The sequence below is a fragment of the Phaethon lepturus genome, unplaced genomic scaffold (assembly GCF_000687285.1).
Source record: "Phaethon lepturus isolate BGI_N335 unplaced genomic scaffold, ASM68728v1 scaffold9990, whole genome shotgun sequence".
Taxonomy (NCBI): Eukaryota; Metazoa; Chordata; class Aves; order Phaethontiformes; family Phaethontidae; genus Phaethon; species Phaethon lepturus.
The window spans coordinates 33,707-56,502 of NW_010514017.1; the positions used below are offsets into that span (position 1 = coordinate 33,707).

The following is a 22,796-nucleotide window of genomic DNA, read 5'->3' on the forward strand; positions in this document are numbered from 1 at the left end:
AGATAAACTAACAGCACTTGATTTTTCACAAGACAGCCAAGGATGGAAATAGTGGTTCACATTTCTGTAGTAAAGCATTATATATAAATTTAAAATCTAAAGACATATATATACATACACACCAAGTTTACTGCAATGCATAAATATATAAACTTTTTAATATGCCAACTCATACAGGTCAGAAAATTGATGTGTATAGTTCAAGTTTTGCAGCACTTCAGCATTGTAAAATATAAAAAAAATAAATAATGGTCAATGGATTGGCTGCTGCCCTCTTTCTTTTTTTCCACCCACCCCTCTGCTCAGAATCAGTCATTCCAACCACACGTCAGTGCTATGGAAGGACTGAGCAGAAGTAAGTTTCAGAATGTCTCTTCAAGGAATATTTAGTGAAATATAACTGTTTTGTACTATTTCAGCGTATCTAAGATGATTCAATAAAGATGACGAAGGTTTAACTGAGGGCAGAGGTTGGCTTGTCTGAGGTCCACAAAGTTGCAAAGTGGAAAGTGTTGTATGTAGTTATAATACTGGTTATACAAAGTCTCTTTTTCTGAAGGGCAGGAGGCCTTATTTCTATTTCCATCTCTCTCATTTTATTCCTTATAAATAAATAAAGGTTACGTCCCACCCATCACAACAATAATGAAATCAAAAATTGAGGTAAAAGTGTTCTACCAGCTGATCTTGACTACGAACAAAAGTCAATTAAATATCGCTACTGATGTGAAAAAGACTTAGTAAGAAATAAAATGCAAGATACTAAATTCTTCACTATAACCACACCATAAGACCCAGCTTTCAAAGTCAGACAGCGGTAAACAAGACTGCACCTTAGCACGGAAATCATTATATTAATTAGTAAACCAACTTTGGATCCTAATTTAAAAGTCACTGTACAAATTTCCCTTAACTCTTAGTCCAAAAATCATGTTTTCTGCAAAACAAATATATCCTTGTCATATTTCATTTTTGTTCTAACAGAGATAAAATGCACCTTTCTATAATCCTCAGTCTTAAAACCCATTCTTAGTTTGCAAGCGATCTGAAGTAAAAAGGAACACAACCTATTTTCTTTAATTTCTCAAGTTTTGTTGCCTTTTAACAAAAGCAGCAATCATCATTAACCGTTCCAAACACCGTTTCCCTTTTTATTTCAAGGAAACAGCCACCAAAGCCCACACAGAAACACATGCCACCCACCTGTACACCAGTTCATCAGGCTATTCAAATGACAGCGTAGAAAAAACAGTTTACTTCTCCGTAGTATACTGTATCCATTTCAGATTAGTCCATTTTAAATATATTAAAAATATTTGTAGGAATGAACATTGCAAATGAATGAAAAACCGTATGTACACACCTCCACCATTTTTAGGCACAGACCTTAACTTTTGAGGAAGGACTAGAAATAAAAGGTGCACCAACCAACATCTCCTACGGCATTATGGTCAAACAAGTCTTTGCAGTATACCAGGGAGGTTGGTTATCATATAGCTTCTGTGTATTATAGCTATCCAGTCCAAGATAGCGCATTTATTCTTAATCAGCTCCCCTCAGGGGAAACGCATCTTAAATCTTTTTTCTTTTCAATAAACTTTGCCAAAGGAATACCAATTCCCGCCACAAAAAACCTCCTTCAATAACACGGTTTAAACTCCAAATGGTTACGACTGAAGGTGTTTCCTTGATCCCCCCTTTTATTGTCCCCCCTCTCTTCTTTTTAATGTATACTTAAGTTATTTGTTCCCGAAACAAGAACTGAGACTCAAGCTTTTTAAGCATTTAAAACAAAAACAGTTACCATACCAAAGCACAGCATACAGTGTAAGTTTCAGCTGTAATTTCTCAGCTTTTCCTTTATATAGAGCTATATTATGGTGGACTGCGCAGAACTCTTCCAATCTCCTCCACTGTCAGCATACGGATCATGGAGAAGGTACACGAATGCGGAATAATCCTTGTTGAAGCTGCAGTCGAAAGAGCTTGCAGTTTGCGATCCGCAAAGCCGCGCAGCCAGTACGGCGAAGGTCCGATGGAAATAGTGGTTTAGTGCGCTGCCAGGTTCCTGTGCTTCTTTTAAATTCTCTAACATAGTCATAATTTGTTCCTGAGTCCACACATGCACAAAAAAAGATAAAATACTTGAAAAATACTGTAGCTATCGCCCCATTTAACTTCTAATAAGGCAAATTCATGAACAAGAGCATGCACAGAAACACAAATCAAGTTCTGGATGTATGGTTGAAATTGTCAAGAGGAAACTACTATGACATTTCTTATCTATTTAAACCCACCACATCTGGAATTTTGCTTTCATATTTTGTAGAAAGCCCTGTTACACACTCACATATGTGCATCTGCCCATGAAAGCAAGTAGTCTTCCACATGTTTGGTTTTTTTTTTTTTTTTTACAGTATGTGGCCAGATGCTGAAAGCCGAGTATTGAGTATGTTTGTTAGTACACACTTAATCAGTTGGAATTGAGAGCCAAGAGCCACTGTCACATCCATATGAACCACTGGACAATGTCTGCAAAACACAGAACCACCTGCTTACTGCTGCAAAGACGGGAGAAACAACCTCAGGCACTAAAGTTTTTTCTTATATTTAGACAAATGCAGTAACATACTCTTAGTCTTGCTCTCTTCTGATCTTCAGACTGCTAATCAACCAAATGCTTATAGCACTGAATTTGTTTCTGAAGACCTCCAATGTACAAAACCAACCTGTACATTTCTGTATGTCCAGCATAATTCCCTTGAAGCCAACAGTAACTTAACAGAATATAGCCCCAGCCTTTTATTAAAAAAAATTCCATCTCATTAGCGCCATGTATTTAGAAGACTGGAACAAGATAAGCAACAGGAAGTTATTAGTTCTAATTCTGACCTGTATCGAGATCTCCAATGACATATATGCTGGCTCCAATGGGCACAGCTCCATACACGAAGGAAGAACTAGTTGGGATACATAGGTTCTGGTCATTTAGATAAATCCACCTGTAAAAATAATAATAATACTAAATGGTACGCAATTTTTATTGAGCACATTGAAAGAATTCAAGGTTCTTTTTGCAACTGCTACATCTTTGAATCAAAAGCAGAGTGTACAAGTTAATCTTTTAGGTAAAAACTCTTGTGAGCATTGTCTAGTTCAGGACAGTCTTGGTTTCTCCTAGCCAGAAAAAGCAATTGGTACTGCTGTTTAGAAAGCTTGGGACATTTTATCTTGAAGTTACTTCGTTTCAGAATTGGTCCACTCATCTGTGTAATCTATCTGGAATAAATTCTTCTTGCAGTCATCCAGTGTGACCTTCTGGAAGGGAGCAGGCATATAAAAGAACCTCTTCTACAACAGAAATACCAGACAGTCTTCCCTACAGAGAAAATTTTAGGTAGCTTTGTCTTAAAAATCAGTAGAGTCATAAAAGCATATTAAGTCTTAATAGTCCATACTAGGGGAAATCGCTAATTGCTATATAGCAAGGCCTCGTTATTACGCAGTGCCTTCCCCCATATAGTTCCCGAACTTCTTTAACTGCACTTTATCAGCGACAAGACATCCCCAGTCCAGTAAGAATGCAGCACATGGCAATGCGTAACTTTAAACAAGGGATAGAAGACTGGAAATCAAAACGGTAAGGGGTTTTGGGAAAGAAAAACATCTATTACCTGGAACTGAAACAGACCTTCCCAATCACGTATCGGGCTCTTTTCAAACCACCTTCTAGCCCCTTCTATAATCTTGCAAGTCCTCTACGTTCACTTTAAACATATTCACATTTCAACACTACATCAGAATGATCTTTCTACCAAGTGAAAAGCAGTTTTGCACATTCAAACCTTTGGAAAGCAGGTAAGTACGTACTCATCACTCATGTGGGACACCGGCTTATAAAGGTGTCCTATTTATCTAGAGTTGTCAGCATCCTCTCTATGGTTCTGAAACAAATTTCTACAAAATGCTGCCGCACTTTTGCAGATGCTGCCACAGTTACTATTTATAGACCCTGAAGACATACAAATCAATGCTATTTCAGGTGACTGCTGCTAGGACCCTTACTAAATAATTTACAGGAAACAGGAAAGTTTGAAAACCCTTTGAAAAGCATCCCATGTATTTTCATGGTCATGCCTGGTTAATATGAGGGAAAAAGTTAGGAAATAGCCTCACTGATGCTGCCGACCTTTGAAAAATTCTGCATTATCTGAACTCATGATTCGGAAGTAAGCCTCTCCTCTGGCACTGAAGGAAAGGCTGCTACGTATCAATTATCTTGGAGAGAGAGATCAATTTTTAAAGGCCAAATGGAAGGATTTGCTGTCCATTATTTTCTCTGTGCTATACACTGAAGGATTAAGATTCTGCGGAAAGCAAGGCAATGGTCTGTAGCTGTCACCGAGGACGACAGCTGAATTGAGAACAGAGAAAGGGAGAAGTCCTCTGATTCAGAAACACTGTTAGAGCAAAACATCTTTCACCATATTTCATTAGCTTCCTTTCCTTACTGTGGGAGGAGGACACAGTATTTTCACTGCTTTTTAGCGCCACGTTACCTAGAATTACAAAACTGAGTATGTGGCAGAGAAATGCAGAAAGTGCGATTTTTTTCCTTTTTTCTTTTTTTTTTTTTAATAGTAAATATAGGATCATGTTGAAGGAAAAAAACAAAATTACATGAGTTTGGTCTAGCTACTGATCAAGTGTGAGCTTAGAAAACATGTAAACTTCAGGGGTTTGTCTGCACTAAATATTCAAGGTTTTGGAGTTTAAATTAAAAAAACCCAACCCACAACAGTTGTGGGACCCAAGCATTTTCCTACTGCACATCAAGAAAGGACAATACTGAAGTATCTGCAGTTGCTTGTGAAAATTCATTCTCAACCTTTCTCAATGCATATGCTTTAAAAAACAGGCACAACTTTTCAGGAACACTTACAGCAGCTTTAACAGTTGAAACTAGGAAGGAACAAAGACAGGAAGGGCAACGGGTCACGTTTCATCAGAATTTGACTAAACTCCAGCTTAATGTGGGTTGTGCCTGCTCTTTGAACAGTATGGAAAAAACACCATGACAAAAAATTCACAGTCTTCAGGAATTTGAGAACACTCCTTGGAACATAACTCTGGCGTACTTTCCTGGGATGGCTCTACTCAAACTGGATCTGAGGAGTAGCAGGGAAAAAGCCTGTATCTCTGTAACCAGAGAGAGAACTGATTGCTCTGAAACTGAAATATGCTTCCACTCAAATTAAAAAAAGGGGAAGGAATCCTGATTTTTTTTCAGTCTTAAAGTTATATAAACAACAACAACAAAAAGAATCCATCCACACTGCTGTAATTAATAAGCAGGACGGTAACTGTTTTATTTCCAAGTGGGAAGTAAATAGAAACGCGATACAGAACCAACATATTCCAGACACGTCACCTCAAGCTCACACCAGCTGTGAAAGGCAGTGTACAAATGAATGAAAATCTCTGTGTTCCTCTCACCTGACAGCGCTATCAGCCAGCCAGTCAGTTCTCATTACATTTGTGTGAGCACTTTCTTCTAATGAAATTCCTGCACACTGAATGGGAGAATCTTCCTGATTACACATACTATGTTACAAGATTATTTAGTTTACTACTTACACACTGCTGAAAGCATTTCCTTATTTTTATGATGCTCCAGCAGCAAAAAGAGTATTTTTAAGATGTTTTTACCAAGTATTGCTTCTGAACAAGTGTCTCTCGCTTTTATCGCCCTCAATATCTGCAAACATTTTTGAACTAGGAGCTCGTGAAAAGAAGGAAGAAAGCCTCCCCCACTTACAGACCACCAGTGAAAGGCAGCGGCGGCTATACTCAAGGACAGAGCTCCACCAGCAGCTTTTGCAAAGAATCCTAAAGCCAATTCGGGCTCTATTAAATATTTCCAAATATCCACACTGAAAAGAAAAAAAAACAACAGTGTGTACAGACATCATCCAATTCTCCAAGCGCCTACGTGATGCAAAAAGGCTTATTATAAATTCTGAACTCTGGTAGAAAGAAAAGACTGACCCGTCAAGGTCTTTAACATATAGTTAAGATTTCCTGCTTTTTATGGAGTAGACCAACACTGGATCAGTGAGCAAAGGATACCCTTACATCTCCATCTCGCATTTTGATGTTTTTGAAAATCTGGTTTTAGCTTGATCAATATTTTAAGAAACATGATACAATGCACACAAAGCTCAATCCATAGCCTTTGGAAAAAATCTACATCCTGAAAAAACCTGCAGTCTGACGCATGTATTTTCTATCCTCAGTTCACTTAAATTTACTCATGCACATGACTCTAAAGACAGGCTGACAAAACATTTATTGGACAAGTCTCACGTTACAGAAGTACTTCAAATACAAGGATTATTTTCTACATTATCCCGTCCACATTTCATGTGTATGCTACTATTCTGTCTCACTTCATTCATTTTATTACTTGTTTATACAGTATAGCTTAGCAGGAGTCTCAATGTTTATTTTTTTGCTAGTGTGAGGATCTCAGCATATTCCTCTGTCTTTAGAGAAGTCTGTATCATGGTTAAGAATAACAATTTTGAAAGACTGTGCACTGTGAGTTATTCTGGAGTAAGTTACTGCCAAAGTAAGCAATATTATAAAAGTTAAACTTCAATTCTTTAATCCAATTCAAGCCAGAATTATGCTGGTTTATATGGTTTATTATATATATATAATATGTTTATATACTGATGTAAGTACATAGACGCATACACTAAGTAAAAATCGTAACTCAGATCCTCACAGGCTCTGGATGCTCAGGATGGTGCTAGATCCTGCATTCTCAGGTAATAAGAGCCGAGGCACATGAAAAAATGATGCAGATCACACACATGTGCGTTGCTGCACATACCTGTAAACCACGAATATCTTACGGATGAACTCACAGTACAAAAATTCTTCCCATTCAAAACGAAAGCGAACATGATGAAATTCTGCACTTACTTTAAGAACAGCTGGAGAAGTCTGTAGCGCATTATGAAGTATGCAATGCCGATACGTAACCATTAAAAAACACCATGAATTTTGGTTTGAGACTGCTAGAATTCATACGGTGTGTTTTTGACCCACTGCTGCTAAATGATCTTGCAAACATATTCCTCCTTTCCACGAATCTCTCTTAGCCTAACACTGCTGGACTTCTGTCAATAATATACACATACACTGTCAATGGGATATTTCAGCTTTGATAGTTCTGGTATTATTCCTTCACTGTCACTACAAAAAGAATATGCACTCAGGAGTCTGAAGGTGCTTATATCCTTCATGATGACTTTTTGAAGCTGCTGGTTTGAAGGGGACTAATTACTTTTATTTGCTACAGAACCTATTGCTGAGGAAAGAAACACAATTATAAATTGATCACCTTGTGGCAACTGCATAACGCTTAAGATGAAGAATCAGTCTTTGTATTTATCACATCAACTATGCACTAAGGAACTGAGAGAGAGAGAGATTGTCCACCTGTCTATAAGTGAGTCTATAGCATTGCTTAAGCTTTACTCTCGCATAATGATGCACAGCAAGTGGAATTCTTAACTAATCAAACACACACATTGGTAGTTAGCATAACATTTTCGCAGACTTAAGAGAAGCACATTATTTAAGCTTTCATCCTTCACTCTAAAAATAAAGTGATCTAGATTTGTTTTCTGCTATTTCTGAATCAGCCCAGGAAATAACAACCCTCATGTTTTCCAGAGAGTCAGCTTGCCTTCATTTGGTATTCATTTGATATTTGTGAAACACTATTATAATGAAATTACAATAATTTTCCAGATTCAGTCTTACTCCAAAGAAGAGTACCAGACAACAAAGTAGGCAGACAGAAATATTTGCTAACTGCCTTTTGAAGAGAAGTCCCTTTATGGCTATTTTCTCTCTTTTCCACATAGGTACAACTGCTCAGGTTTCACAGTCACTGCCACAGCCAGCACAGCCACAGGCATCCATCCCGCACAGCACTCCGAGGGTACCGAAATTCGGGGTAAGTGTTAGACCCCACGAGCTGGAGCGCTACAACATAAGGCAGTAACACTGCACCCTCTCCTGGCCAGTAACACCCCTTCTGCCTCCCGGGGCTGGAACTGGGGGCCTCCCAAAACCAGAGAGCACACACCCCAGACAGCAGCGCTGGCCGCAGAAGCGGCCGTCGTCCCAGCCTTCACTGGCCCTCTGTTTCCAGAGGAAAACACGCAACCTGTGAACCGCCTGCAAACACAAGTTTATGCAGAGTTAAATTTCTAGGCTCAAATTCTGTGCAGTGGCAGAGCAGAAAGGCAAAGTCTGAGCATCTCAGCAGCCCTCAGGGCGTACCATCTCCGGCAACTCGAGACTCGGCTTACCTGCTGCTGCCTCACCTTCCTCTGCGCCCGTACAGCCCTCGTGCCAGGCGCACAACATACGGGGTGCTAGAACAAGACCTGAAGCAACTGGATTTTTATTATAATTTTACTTGAATCCTGTAACAGCCCTGGGATGCCACCAAGCACAGGCAGAAGTACACACATCAGCAATACTGCCGGGAGGGCGCCTGTGCTGCAGTCAGCAGGTGGCACCAAGGGCTCACCTGCAGCACCGGGGCTGGAACCTCCCCGAGTTTTCAAACTCCACTTCATCAGCCAGTGAAACAGGTTTATGGTAACTGGCAAGGAATCATGAACTATTACATACCAGCTTTTGAAGAACAGAATCAGCCTGGAAATATTTCAGTCACATCAACTAAAAATAACAAGTAGGAGATACGGGAGCACTCCTTTCCAGAATTCTTTCCCTGTCAAAGAATTCTTGCCACAAAGTTAATCAGCTTTTAGCATTTCCCCACACTTCCATAGGGCTAGAAAACACTAGAGAGCATCAGCAGCAATAGCCTTTCTTATCTGTCTGCTTCATATAACCACTTTGAAGCATGTTTTTTCTCCAGCTTCACTTGATTATAGCTAGTTTAGCAACACAGAAGACCTCTTCATACAGAAATTAAAGTCTCTTTACACTTACATCTTGCAAGAAAATTATATAGTGAACTTACATCTATCATTCTATTTTTGTGTGCTTTTATACAGGTCACAGTCATGAATCAGTCTTAATTTTGTAATACAGACGTGTTAATCTCCACTGACAACAAGCCTTGGAACATCTGACCACAAAGTCTTTTTTCCAGTTTAGTTTATAAAAAAGAGAATCATCCAATTTATAGTTACATGTAAGAAAAAAAAACAAACACATTGGAGAAACCAAACCTTGTCAGTTATGACTGGAGAATAAGGTGACCTTACACAAAATTCTGTCTAATGTACCATTTTGAGTAGTTACCACATGTAGTAAGGTGGATTCCAATACCGGAGCCAAGAGATAACAAATGAAGTCATCAGAAGCAGATTCAAAACAAACAAAGAAAGAGATTAGCGATGCACAGTATGTCGAGGTTGCTGTCTTTCCTATGGCAAAAGCCCACATGGGTTCAAAAAGCAATCAGGTCTAAATGCCTGGAACAAAAACGCATGAAATTTCTTATCTCTAGCTTAGCAATTCCCCAATCTGCAAATCCCTGGAGATAGGACTGGATCATGGACAAGTATCCCTGCATATACTTACACTCCTCCACGAGCACTCGCAGGGAGCCTAGGTCATGAGGACGGGTGGGGGGCAGCAGCACTTGGGGAAATTGCAGGGTGCAGGGGAAGAACCAGATAAACTACTTGTATGATCCAGGTGCTTCTCCTGTTCAGGGGCACCCAAGACTGACGTGGTGGCCCATGGCTTTAGGCTTAGTATCTTAGAGGGACAAGCCACTGAAACAGATGGACCTTTGGTACCAGCCATACTGGATCATAAAAGGTAAAATGAGCAACAGAGATGCATGGCATAGATCTAACAGGCTTTGAAGTGCTGGAGCAAGGAGAGGAGCAGACAGGTGAGTGTGTAAGGCATGTATTTTCTGTCTTTATAGCTGCAGCTAGTTACCTTTTAAACTCATCATGATAAAATTCAGATTTGCACGTCACCATCTCACTGGCTTGACTGTCATCACGACTCCTGACCCCGCCAAATACATAAAGCTCAGAGGCAACTCCACAGGCCACTGCCCCAAATCTGAGAATCCAAATAAGAAAAAAAAAATAATAAAAGCAATATATCAAAACCATTTCACATATCCTTCTGAACTGTCTCTATTTTTGACATTTATGTGTACACACATACATCCCCCTTATATGTTCAACAAGATGAGATGAGTCATGAATATGAATTGTAGGCACCTAATTCAGACCAGGTAAAAGAATAAAACAGCAAAGTATTTATCTCTGGAAAAAATTAGGAAGTTCCAATTGAACAACAATTTCTAGTTTTCATTTTGCATCAGGGAAGTATGGCTCGTAACAGCAGGAGTGTACTTGTACAAAATTTATATTTATTGCGTGCATGCTTATCTTTACTCAGCCACATGTTAACTACTGGCCACCATGATTCAGAAAGACACGGTGAAATTCACAGGGCCTCTGATAGCCATCTTCAGGGATTCATCACAGAAAGGACCACTTCCTCTCATCAGAGTGTTAAAAAAGGTTGTATGCAGCAATCTAGTCCCGCCGCTTCCGTTCTGACTCACCTTCTCTCCTTCAGAGGACAGATTGCTGTCCACTGCTGAGTCCTAGGGTCATAACACTCAACAGATTCAAAGAGTTTTCCATAGGAGCCTCCACCCATTGCATAGATTTTCTTCTTCATAGCTGCATAGCAGCCAATCTTACGGAAAAAGAAAAAGTACACCTAAAATTATACAAAGGCACAGTATCGAGAGCTCAAAACTAACTATATACGCATACACACACGTATGTATTTGGGTTGCCTGTACTGTGTGTCAAACAATGCCATGCACAAAAATTCTCAGCCACAGTTTTGTTTTGGTATATAAACAAAGAAGCTGCTCTCATTTCATTTTGAGACTGTTTGTTACAGATTCTACTTGAAGTAAAAGGTAGAAAAAAATATATACATATACAGGCGTTAACTATTTAACAATAAGTAATGCGGTAAAATACGATGCAGTTCTTACCTTTCTAACCATGGTCAAGTCTGGCTGCTTGGTCCAGGTCCGGCTATAAATATCATAGCTCTCCATAGAGATTAGCTCCCTTTCACCGTCCTCACCTCCCAGAATATACAGAATTCCATCAATCTCCACCACACCAAAATTATGTCGTGCCTAAGGAATATCAATAAAGTCAACATTGTAAAACATAATGGCCATTGTGAATAAATCAACACAATCTGTTTTTCAGTACATTTGTCTGCGAAGTGACACCAGTATTATGTCTGATTTTTGGTTTGGTGTTTTTCAATGGTGAAGTTTTAAACTCCAGAATAAGATTATTAATATCTTCAACTAAACAAAACAAAAGGGTATTCAAAAAAGACAGAGCAGCAAAAGCAAGAGACCCCACAGAAACCCAAGAAGAGAGTTTGGTCATATTTCAGTTTGCACAGCAGTGGTCTCCACAGTGAAGCTGTTGCTTTCAGGTCTCTACAGTAGCAAATCTTGGACCCATTATCCGTGAAAAGGCAGCTCTTCTGTTTTGTATGTAGGAGAACAGCCGCCCTCATAGTAAGGGCAGGAAGCTTAATGCATCGTAACTAGAAACGTGGCCAAAACTACAGGCCTTTGCCAACCAGAGACTTTAATGCTGTGACAAACAACAATTTCTGACTAAACACCCTATGCTGATTTAAGAAAATAAAAACACAGGTGTATTAAGGATATATGTTTACAAATAAACTGTTACTTTTTGATGGAAGCCAAATATGAAGGAGACATTAACTCAAACCCAACCAATATAAATATGCCTCTGCAAGCCAAGTTCTGTATGCTGGCCAGTCCTCTGTCCATCTTTTCTGCACAGTCCAACCCCTTTGTCCATATGAGAGTTGTGTACAACACAAAGGGAACGTACACATATTTTTAGAAGGCCTGTATATGTAGACTATTAAGTCTATTATATGACTGATTCCATGTGGAATTGCTGAAATTTTGTAGTTCGGCTTTACAGCTAGCTTTTCACTAATAGTTTTGTTTTTTCCAGGTTTGGAAGCCATTATCAGACCCAAGTACAACATAAGGATATGAACAGAAGGCAGTCTATAGCACAATTTTGAAAGTGTAAACTGCAAGTAACTAGGGATTCAGAATTAAATTTTGCAGAACAAAAGGAACATTTTGCCAAAGTAAAACAAAACAAAACAAATCCCAACAGTTAGATAGTGATCTTGCCTCATTCATTGGTGGTAAGGAACTCCATGAATTGGTGTCTGGATCATATTTCTCTCCAGAGCTCAGCGTTCCCTTATTTTCATCCTGACCACCAAGCACAAATAAAAATCCTTCTGTAAAAAAAAACGTAACGTCTTCTTAAAAACAGGATTTGCACCTGTACACTGAGCAAGACAACGTGACTGCTGAGCTCTATTGTGGAATTCGTTAGGAGATTCAGACCAATCACAGGTCAAAGTCTGGACTGGAGAAGGTAAAGCACATACTTATACCTGGACTCAAGCCTACCACTGTAGATAGTATTCAACATATTCAGTGATGCAGTTGCTAGAATTTACTTAAAACATGAAATACTCCTAGAGAGACAGATGTAGCAGATTCCCACAAAATATTGTGGGAATAGTGATTTTAAGACACTCAGATGACAGGGATTTTCACAGAATAAAGTAATGTTTTGGGCAGACAAAGGGGAAGCATGAAATAAGCCCAGTGCAGTCAATCTTTAAAAAAAATAAAGTTATTATAAACTGTATCTCAGATTTTGAGGCACTGGTAAGTTTTCATAATATTGGCTTTACAAATACAAAGTTCCCCTTTACCTGCTGACAATACTCCATGATTGATCCTTGGAATACTCATAGGAGCAAGTTCAATCCAGAGCTGTCTATTGGGATCATAAAGAGGACACATACACCGCATCACTGAGGTTGGTTTCCGTGATCTGAACACAGGGTGAGGAGGGAACAAACAAAAACAGAAAGACAAGACAGAGTTTTACGAGTTCACTGTTAACAACTTGTGTCCAAAACTTGCTTGTTCATGATTTAATATATATTCATAAAGCATGGCATTTCCCTGATAAGGAGAAGGCCCCCCAAACCAATATGTGTAAATTTATTTTTGTACAGACTGGAGACATAAAAAGCAGATGCATGCCATTTGCACTGTGTCTGTCTGTAACATTTTTTATGAAGGAACTTTGAACAAACTAAAAAGAACCGATAGAGAGTATTAGTAACGTCTGAGTAAAGCAATCCACAAACTGCTGTGCAAAATGTTATTTGAGTACTTTATTACACTTCTATAAAGAGCAGACATCTACATGCTAAAGTTATTTAAACAGGACAAAACCCTTCCCTCCGCTGCAAGGGGTACTCAAGAAAAGAAAGGGATTATTGTGTGGAAGAGGAAATTTTCACCTGGAATCTCAGATGCACCAATAACGACTTTTTTTTGGAACCACAGCTATTACAAACAAAACAGTCAAAGCACACATTCATTATTTTTAATATTTATTATAGATGCTTTTCAGCATCCTTAGAGAAGTGTTTCTCCAACGTTCTGTGCTTATTTTGAGTAAAGTCTATTTAGTGTAAAAAAAAAAAACAAAAAACAAACCAGCCAACACTTACTGAACAAACAACATGTCCTACCCTAAGTCTACTACATGTTGAATGTCAGAAAATTATCACAAAATAACTATTTACTGCTGACTCATTCACAAAGGCATTTAGGTGTGCCTGACCAACTTAAAAACAAACCCAAATGATAGAGTAATAAGCCCATTAGGTGCACATATTCTCTCCGCACTGTGTTTTCCGACGTGCCGTGAATGTTAGACACTTTTATTTTAACCGGCGGCTGTGACAACCTGCCATGCCACTTCGTACTTACACTCGCTCTTCTCCACCAACAGTCACTATACACTCGGAGTAGCCCCGGGGCTTGAAGGAGGCCAGCATCGCCTCTCCCTGCTGGGGCGGCGTGAGGGGAATATTGTTGCATTCTTTGACGATCTCCCGTACCAGTGGTTCGCTCATCATCTGCTCACGCAAATACGCTGCATCTAAGCCCGAAACCCACACTGCTGACATGACATCCTTCATGTGAACCTACAGAAAGAGATAAATGCCAGAAAATCCCCCAAACCTTACGGAACAGCATTAAGACACTCGTACATACAGATGCTTCTATATTTATCAAAAACTTTAAAGAGTATTTTTGGTATTTGGAAGTAATAACAAAATCTACAACACAAGGTTATTAAAAAAAAATGCATCAAGTCTCCAAAGTTTCACTACAAATGTGCTACTTGTTTTCTCTCATCAAATGCCAAAAAGGTACTTTTTTTCCTTAACGGCTATTAAATAATAAAGACAGCAGATGATATACCATCAATACAGTTTTTAACCTTTTACTGCAGTCCCGCTGTCTGCATTTCAGGCAAAATTCAACTAATCCTGTCAGTGCAAGATTAGCCCTGCAAGAAATGTATCTATTTTAAGTTCCCATCAATTAGAATAAACACACCGATTTGGGCCACATTCAAAATATAAACATTTGGATGTCCTGACCTTTCTCGAGTCTGAATCATGCGAAATCCACCTAATCACTGCTTCAAAGACGTATCTTTCGTTTCCAACATTGAGCTTTTCCATCGACAGCACTTCTTTCAGTTTTTGAGGAGTCAGTTCCAAGAATTCCTCTGTGCTGCTGACATCTCGAAAGTGAGTTTCCAGATACTCTGAGGCAAGGTAGTGAACATGATGCAAACAATAGTGCAGTGCAAAGTCCCGAATACCAATACAGTTCTCAGCAGCTATGCAACCTTCTAAAAACTCACAGCAGAGAGTTTTTAAGTCTGTAAGCAGCAGGAGATCAGCTGCCTGTACCACATCTTGGATAGTTTCTTCATTTAGCCTGATCTGCAAGAATTAATTTAGAAGTTTTAGCTACTATGGCTCATTTGTTTCATGACATGTCCGCATTCATTACACTCATTCTTAGTGGCTGAAAAATGGAGTATTAATGCCAGTGTAAAAATTAAGAGAAATTGATATGACTACTACACATTTATAAACTAACACAGGGATGGAAAGGCATTTGCTTGACAGAAGGTGTCGAGCAGAATTTTGCACCTGAAATAACCATAAAAGCGCTCATCTAATCTGGGAAGCTAAAATTAATTTTGCTGCAATAAATACATAACTTTTTAAACTGCATGTCCAGAAGAGAATTTCAAGCCACACCTGCCTTTTCTTTTTCTGCTGAAAGTTAAAGTTGTTCAGCAATCTCAATCTGGTTCTGAATAAACCAGACACACCAACTTTAATTCCCGCTAAGGCTACTAGCACAAAGATCCGAAGGGGCGTGCTGTCAGCAGCAAGAGGCTGGAGAGGTGGGCATGAGGGTCAGTGAGGGAGGATGCCTGATGTACCGTCACATGCAGTGATGGGGTCTCAGTCTCTATTGCTATCAAACCGCTTCTCTTTTACAGCTGTCAAAGACTGCATGCTTTAAAGCACGTGAAAGTAGCCACAAATTTTAATACAAGCGTTTGACTCTAAAAGAGTCCTCCCCCACCGCACAAGAAGAGCGGAGAACTCCTGCAGAGCCTATTGCCTCTCCTTCACATGCACAGCCTCAGTGCGATGTATTGCTTTGCCGAAGTTCTATCACAAAGCTTTAAACCTCAATAGGTTTATCTTTCAGAATAGCAGTGTTAAAACCCAGGTTATTTTGCCAAATAATTCAATTTCCATCTAGTTTTTTTTAATACCATACCTGCCCGCTGAAGATGTAATCTAGTATCTCTTTCATGATATCGACAGATATCCCTTCAAGTTCAATCTTGTAAGTAGAGCCATCATCCTTTGGAGGATTATAATTCAATTTTGTTCTAAGAGAGGAGAAAAGAAAAAAAAAAAGCTCACAACCTGGGCATTGCTTGGTCTCAGTTTTCTGAAGAAACAAACGGATCACTTGAGCTGTAACAGAGATACTAAAACCTTACTATATGAGTGAAAATTGTCTCTCTTGAATTAGCATGAATAGGATGTATGTACGGTCCCTAATATTGCTCTTCGTATTTTCAAATTGAAGAAACACGTTAGCTTTGCAAACCACCCATGGCATCAAAGAGCCAAAATAGTTTTTCCCAGCTGATTCATCACAAGCATTCAAAAACTTCACTCAGAACTTCAAACAGAACAGCAGCTCTGCTGACAGATGAAACACAAGAATTTGCTTTGATAAAGGTGGAACCCCACTCCCCCAAACAAAAAAACATTTTACCAAGAAAAAAAAATAATTACAGTGAGCAGATGCGATCAGAATATGCACTGGCAGCACAAATATTTGGATTGCATTACCATTCTGTGTAGTTTATGATGTTATCAGCCTAATGCTATGCCTGGCTGTAACCGAACTGTGTGCTCAAAGTTGTAGGAAACAGCCCACGTGCTGCTCAGCCGAGCTTTAAATATTCATCTACATCACTGGACACTTCACTTATGAGCAACTTCTTTAAAAATACCAGGAACAGTTTGATGTGCCTTTGAACAGAACGGAGGGGGACTGCAGGAAAAGATGAAGAAATAATAACACCACAGCAAACAGCTTTGCTTTCCATCATCTTTAGTGCAAACACTTTTTACAGGAAAGACAAATTTAAGTGTTCAAAAGGAAGCAGTGTCCACTCAAATGAAAACAGACACAAGAGCTAAAAGATCATTTTTAACATCTTTTTTCCACACTTTAGGCAATGAAGAACACTTTATATAAAGACCAGAAAACTTATTTCACTACCTCTGTGTATATCGAGATATCTACATCTGTATCACAGCACATTAAAATAAAAGCCTTAATAACATTTTTATATTCATTTGAACATATTCATAGATATAATTAGTTTCTTAGTGTGAAAAGCTGTGGCTTTGCTAAGCTAAAAGTGTCCAGTTTGTTGCAGTCTTCTGCTATCCACGCTCATACTAAGTAAATACATAAATAGGACTTAGCTAAGGGCAGATTCTGCTTCACTTACTCGTATCTGAGTAAATCAGTTTCTCACGAAATAAGATATAACTCACATCAAATGAAATCCTAGTCTAGAAGGAGCTATTTTTAAGTGTGAATAAGGATGGTAATTTTAGCCCTGAAGTTAATCATACTCATGGTCTCTTTTTCACATCGCTTTTCTACGCTGCAAGAGACCCATCGCCAGCGCGCAGAACGCTCTGGGAGATAACGCTACTGCGATGCATGCGCACCACTGTACGAGGTCTGAAGCTAAGCTGCTTCGTTCTGTGTTTGCACAGCACCTAGCCCGAGTTATAATACAAACAATAACAACAGTGTAATATGGATTAGGAAATTGTTTATTTCCTAACACTAGGAAGGAGAGTAGAAAAATTAAGCCTGTTCTCTAAACAGTCTACGTGATTTCCAATAAAGCAAGCGCTGCAATACCAGACACTGATTTGCAACTTGTCAGCTGAAAACTTCTAAACCGAATATACAGCTTAAGTGATCCTGCACAATGTGCATCTCAATCCACACCGTCTTCGCTCACGTGGAATGCGCATTTTTCATGCCTACAACTCCAAACGAATGAAAGGGCACATACACACAGAGCAACGTACGTTTTCAACTCTACTCCATTATGAAGGCTTCTTTACACGCATTTTCAAGCCTATTCAAACTACCTTAATTTTAATTATGCCAACTATGCTTGAGTTTTGGGTCTCTTAGTCTGTAATGAAAGCCGCATCTTGTTTCCTGGGATGAAGCTCTGTTTTCTTTTAGTTTAACATAAAATGTACCAAGGTTTGCAGCATGTGGCTTCTTTCCCAAGGAAAGAGAGACGGTCAGATGGCATCTGTGGTTCATAGGTATCGGATGCCTATGAGTAGCTGCCATGGTCAAATACACAGCGGTATCTACACAGTCCAACACACTGTGGGGCTTAAAACAGATGCAAGGCATGTAATAAACACGTTGCATGCCAGCACTAATGGGGAGATTAGGGAAAAGACTAGTGCTACTTATCACTAATTTTCATCTTAGCATCACCTGTACACACCCAAGCTAAATCACCTCTTGCGTGGACTTTACATTGACACCTCCTAGTAACAAGAAAGTGTTGTTCAGAGGTTTTGGGTCTTATCAGGCTAGATGTTCTAATTACTATGTGTTTTTTTAGGCACCAACAGTTGTTAACCTGAAAAGAAACAAACCAACCACTGATGCAAGCAAAACACAAACTCAAAGCAGAAAAATAACTTTGAGAAGAAATCGATTTATTTCGAAGTTATAGATACTCATATGTGGGCAAATATTCACCTTGCGCAAACGTATCCCAGTCCAGACTAAGCTTTGCTCCTGCCATCTGTCCTGAGAAGTAGCTATCCATCTATCATACAACTTGTTAGTTAATGAACTGCTAGGTTATTTATTTTGGTACTAAGATTTCTGACCTGTGACAGGAGGACCATGCCCAAACGGCAGCTGGACGTACTCCTTGTCGCTCACATCAAGCTCTGCAGGATGGCTACTGGCTGTCGGGAAGTGGGGAGAAAGAAACGATGCGAGGATATATTATAACCAAGTTTGGGTCTGGAAAAGTTTAAGATGAAAAATTGCAAGTCTAATATGGAAAGCAAGCTGAAGGAGGAGAAAAAAGTAGGAGGTATGTAAGCGGAGGGCAAGGAGCCATGCCTCTTGCATCACCCAGCACCCGCCGTTTACCTGCACCCACACCTCACTAGCAAGCTGAGGTCCGGGCACCCTTGCCATAACGCATGCAACGAGGAGTGAGAAAGTTTCAAAACACATTTGTTCCCACTTCAGAAAGACAGAGCGGACAGCACGTTGTGAAATACTTAACCCTGGCTCTCTATCAAATTTCACTTTAGAAAAAAACGTTCCTAGCTACGCTTAAGCAGAGGTTTTCCTATCTGTCAGTATCCCAGGAAGGAGGATGTTTTCTTTCCACCATGCTCTTCCTTACGGTGATTTATTCAGCCTATGATTTGTGTGGCAGAAAGCTGGAAGTGGCAACCAGCAACCAAGGTGCAGAATGTGCCCAGCTGCAGCACAGCTGCTTCCAACACGTGTGTGTGAAAGCTTCCTACCCCAGACAACATTTCTCATTACTTCAAAAGCACTCTACATTGCCAAACTGCAGCAGAAAAGGCTGCCTCAATCTTCCTTAATTCGGATGAAAGACCAGAACGTGACGATTTAGAAGAAAATGAAACTCCCAAAGCCAACCAGAAAACACGTTAGCTGGGAGCAGAGCCCAGCAGAGATGCATACAGAGCTGGGGGAAACAACACAAGGCAACTTCTCAGTCCTGTTTTCTTAGGTAATTTAATTTTGAGCAGCTTGACTCCGTACAAGTTGTAAAAGGAAGTTTTCCAATTTTTAATTAAGAAGATCACCATTGTAAGTTGAAACCGCTTCCAGTAACATAAATAGTGTTCTATAAATGCATTACATTCACCCCAACCTCTTGTACATGGTCAGGAAAACTGCCTGGCACACACTACACCTTGAGCAAGTGGCATAAGAACAACTGGCTTTATGTTGTGTTTTGATGTTGTATGTCTGTGTGACAAATTTAGAATCTGCTCTGTCACATCACTTAAGGAATACAATCCTAGCAAGTCATCTCAAATGGAACTACACAAGGAAGAATGAGGAAAAAAATTCCAATACCTCCTCTGCATACGTAAGCAACAATACAAGCAAGGTAAATCACCAAAATGAAAGGAAGGGCTTACGCACAAATGTTGACATTACTAGGAGTCACAATTCACATCTGATGGCATAAAACAGATTCAAGTAATTAAAAAACCCCTAACAGATAAATTTAAGACTGTTCACCATTCTTGTTAAAATTAAGATGGATCTTCCAACTTACCTCACATTTTAGAGGAGCAAAACAAAGAAAAATACATAGTCATACTTCCAACCTCCACAGAGACAAGTCCACAGGAGAGCACTGTTGTGGGACAGTTAAGACACATGGGAAGCACATTGAAAAAGGCTCCATGTGTCTGAAAACTTGTTTTTCCTACATTTTACAGTTGACAGTTTACAGGAGAGGAAGTAATAATTAAAAAACACACACCAACAAGCAAACCAAAACAACAAACAAGATGAAAACCAAAACAAATAATTCAGCCGCCACCGATAAAACTTGCTTTCCTGAGTCAGACATAATTCTGTGGGAATACTTTCGTCTTTAAAACCTCTGCCTTATTTGTGAACTATTATGAAAAGATAACCCATGTATTTCTACAAAGGTGACATAAGTTATAAAGAGAACAGCAGCATCACTCTTGGAATGCTTTAATCCTTAGAGCGCTGGTATACTGGTACCTAAACAGGTAAAGAAAACATCTGTCTGCAAAGATTGCGCCTTTGTAAATGAGAATGCTCTAGACCACGTTCACCTCAAGCAGGTTTACGATATTTACAGTGAACAACAATTGAAAAACCTGCGAAACAAAAGGCAGATGCTTCAGTTTTGATGCTTTGCGACGCAAAACTTTTACCTGCTCCCACGTCATCGCGCCACAAACAACGCACTTCACTGACCTACTTCCACAGCCGAAGCAGGGTGTCAGGAACAAAACTGCGGGAGGGAAGAGGGAAAGGCTTGTCTTTTTGAAAGGAGCTGTCTTTCCAAATTAATTATTTCGCCCCAGATTAACCGTAAGAGCTAGTCCACACAAGCTTTGCCAACACTGCCACACTAGCAAACCTCACTGTTAGAGTAGCAAAGCCATAGTTCCAAACCAGAGAGTAATAAAATGGGGGTTTGAGGATACACCCTTTATCTGCACCAGTGTTTTGGCCTTCTCCAGAGAGCATTAGCGTTTCAATATGAAGTTATACCTCCAACAAATGTTTCCAGCAAAGACATGCATCAAGCCGAAAACACGCTCACAGGGATGACTCAGTCCCAAAAATGACAAGCAAGTACTTTGAGATTTTGCATCCGTAAGGAGAAAACTTAAAAATTCTGCTTTTGATGCAAACATAAGGTCAATTTAGTCTCCTCCTGATTAGGGCTTCCTTCTGTAGGTCTGAGTCTTTCAAGTACAAGCTTTCCATGTTAAATCTAATTAAGTCCTACTTCAGATTGACCATTTTAATGGCAAAATTTTTTTATTTGTCTGCCTTTACGCCTGAAACATTTTCTCCCATGAAAGCTGGTCTTTCTGCATGCAAAAAACCTTGATAATCACACTGTTAAACAAGTCAGACACAAAACCATGATGCAGCAGTTCAATCCACCCACTGCCATCCTCCAAAAAGATATTTTACAACCAAATCAGAAGGTTTTCTTTGAGGTCGCACCCTGGCCTTTAGCAGCACACATAAAAGACAGTCTTCACCACACCCTGCAAAGGGTGCCAGCTCTCAGAGGATTTTGGCTATGCCTCTCGTACGTCTCTCTTCTTAAGATTATCTGCAACTGCAACTTCAGGTCTCAAAGCTGTCCACTTAACAGCTCAGCACAAAAACCTGCAGAAGTTGCTTTGCTTGGTTTAAGAGAAAAAACAATGAGGAATAATTTAATTTTTTCATGTGTTGGAAAGTTTAAGTCAGGCAAAAATGTAAGGCTTCCCCCCCACCATGAGAAAGAGAACAAAGCAATTCCTTCAGCAGCAGCACAGGGGACATGTGCAAGGCTCACGGGCTTTGCTCAGTGAAGAGCTTGTTTACCCTGAAAATCTGAAGTTACTTTGACTACACGGAGCACAATCCAGAGCTAGATTGTAATCTAAATTGGAAATCTACCCTCAACCAGCACGTCTTGCCTAAACATGCGAGTTAGCCCTAAGTAGACAGAACACACACTTGACAAACACAGTCCCCAACAACATACTCCTAGAGCTTCTCAGCAGCAGTTAAGTACCTGACATTTCATTTTACTTCAGGGTTTTGTTTAGCCAACTTGGAAAACAACCAACCAACTGTACCAGCTGAGCTTATAAACAAGTCAACCACAAGCAATGCAGATGAGCTGGCTGCCGGGCACCGATGGTTCGTGCCACGCACCTCGTATGCGGCATGTGGCGCAGCTTGGCCTCATCTATGGGTGTAGCCGAGTAGACCTGGTCCAGCAGTCAGATGTTCAGCTCTTCTCACATGAAGCACCTTCTTGTATTAGAAATAATCGCCACTGGATTTAGGAAGGTGAGTTTGTTTTATTTTTCTTTGTTTGTTTTTAAAAGGTGGGCAAAAAACATGTAATCTCTGTTCCTCAGTGGGAACCAGGCTAGCTCGTATGAAACAGTCATCAAAGCATCTCCTTAAGTAACTACACCTGTATCATATTTATGCCATTTTTGTGCTACACATGACACAAGTTCACTCACTAAATAGCCGATTCATGAGATTTCCAGTCCACATCAGTTGAAAATTTAGCTTTGTACTAAATAGCAGTGCTACACCTAATAGATAGCAAGTTGGAACTAGGACTTCCTTGGAAAAGCAAAGACATTTCTGGAATACAGTTTTAAGCCAAGAAACTATCTTACTTGAAAATACATCTTCTTTCAAATTAACTCTGCTTTTAAACTTGTTAAAATTTCTTTTTTAGAAGGAAGAAGTACAGTACCATACCCATGCTGTTAAACTTACTATTAAACATATTTAAGAAAGGCAATGCTGTGTAGCGTGTCTCTAATAA

At 39.6% G+C, this 22,796-nt stretch overlaps 1 protein-coding gene across 1 annotated transcript; it reads right to left on the reverse strand.

The window, feature by feature from the left end:
- Positions 1–1,928: 1,928 nt before the first annotated feature.
- Positions 1,929–22,176, reverse strand: GAN (gigaxonin). The gene is made up of 11 exons (XM_010291759.1): positions 22,163–22,176; positions 15,875–15,989; positions 14,665–15,015; positions 13,985–14,202; positions 12,910–13,031; positions 12,311–12,423; positions 11,099–11,248; positions 10,652–10,788; positions 10,009–10,137; positions 2,893–3,002; positions 1,929–2,110 (listed from the first exon to the last, which is right to left on the reverse strand). Exons 1-11 carry the CDS (start codon positions 22,174–22,176, stop codon positions 1,929–1,931), a joined length of 1,641 nt encoding a protein of 546 aa, XP_010290061.1.
- Between the last annotated feature and the right edge of the window lie 620 nt (positions 22,177–22,796).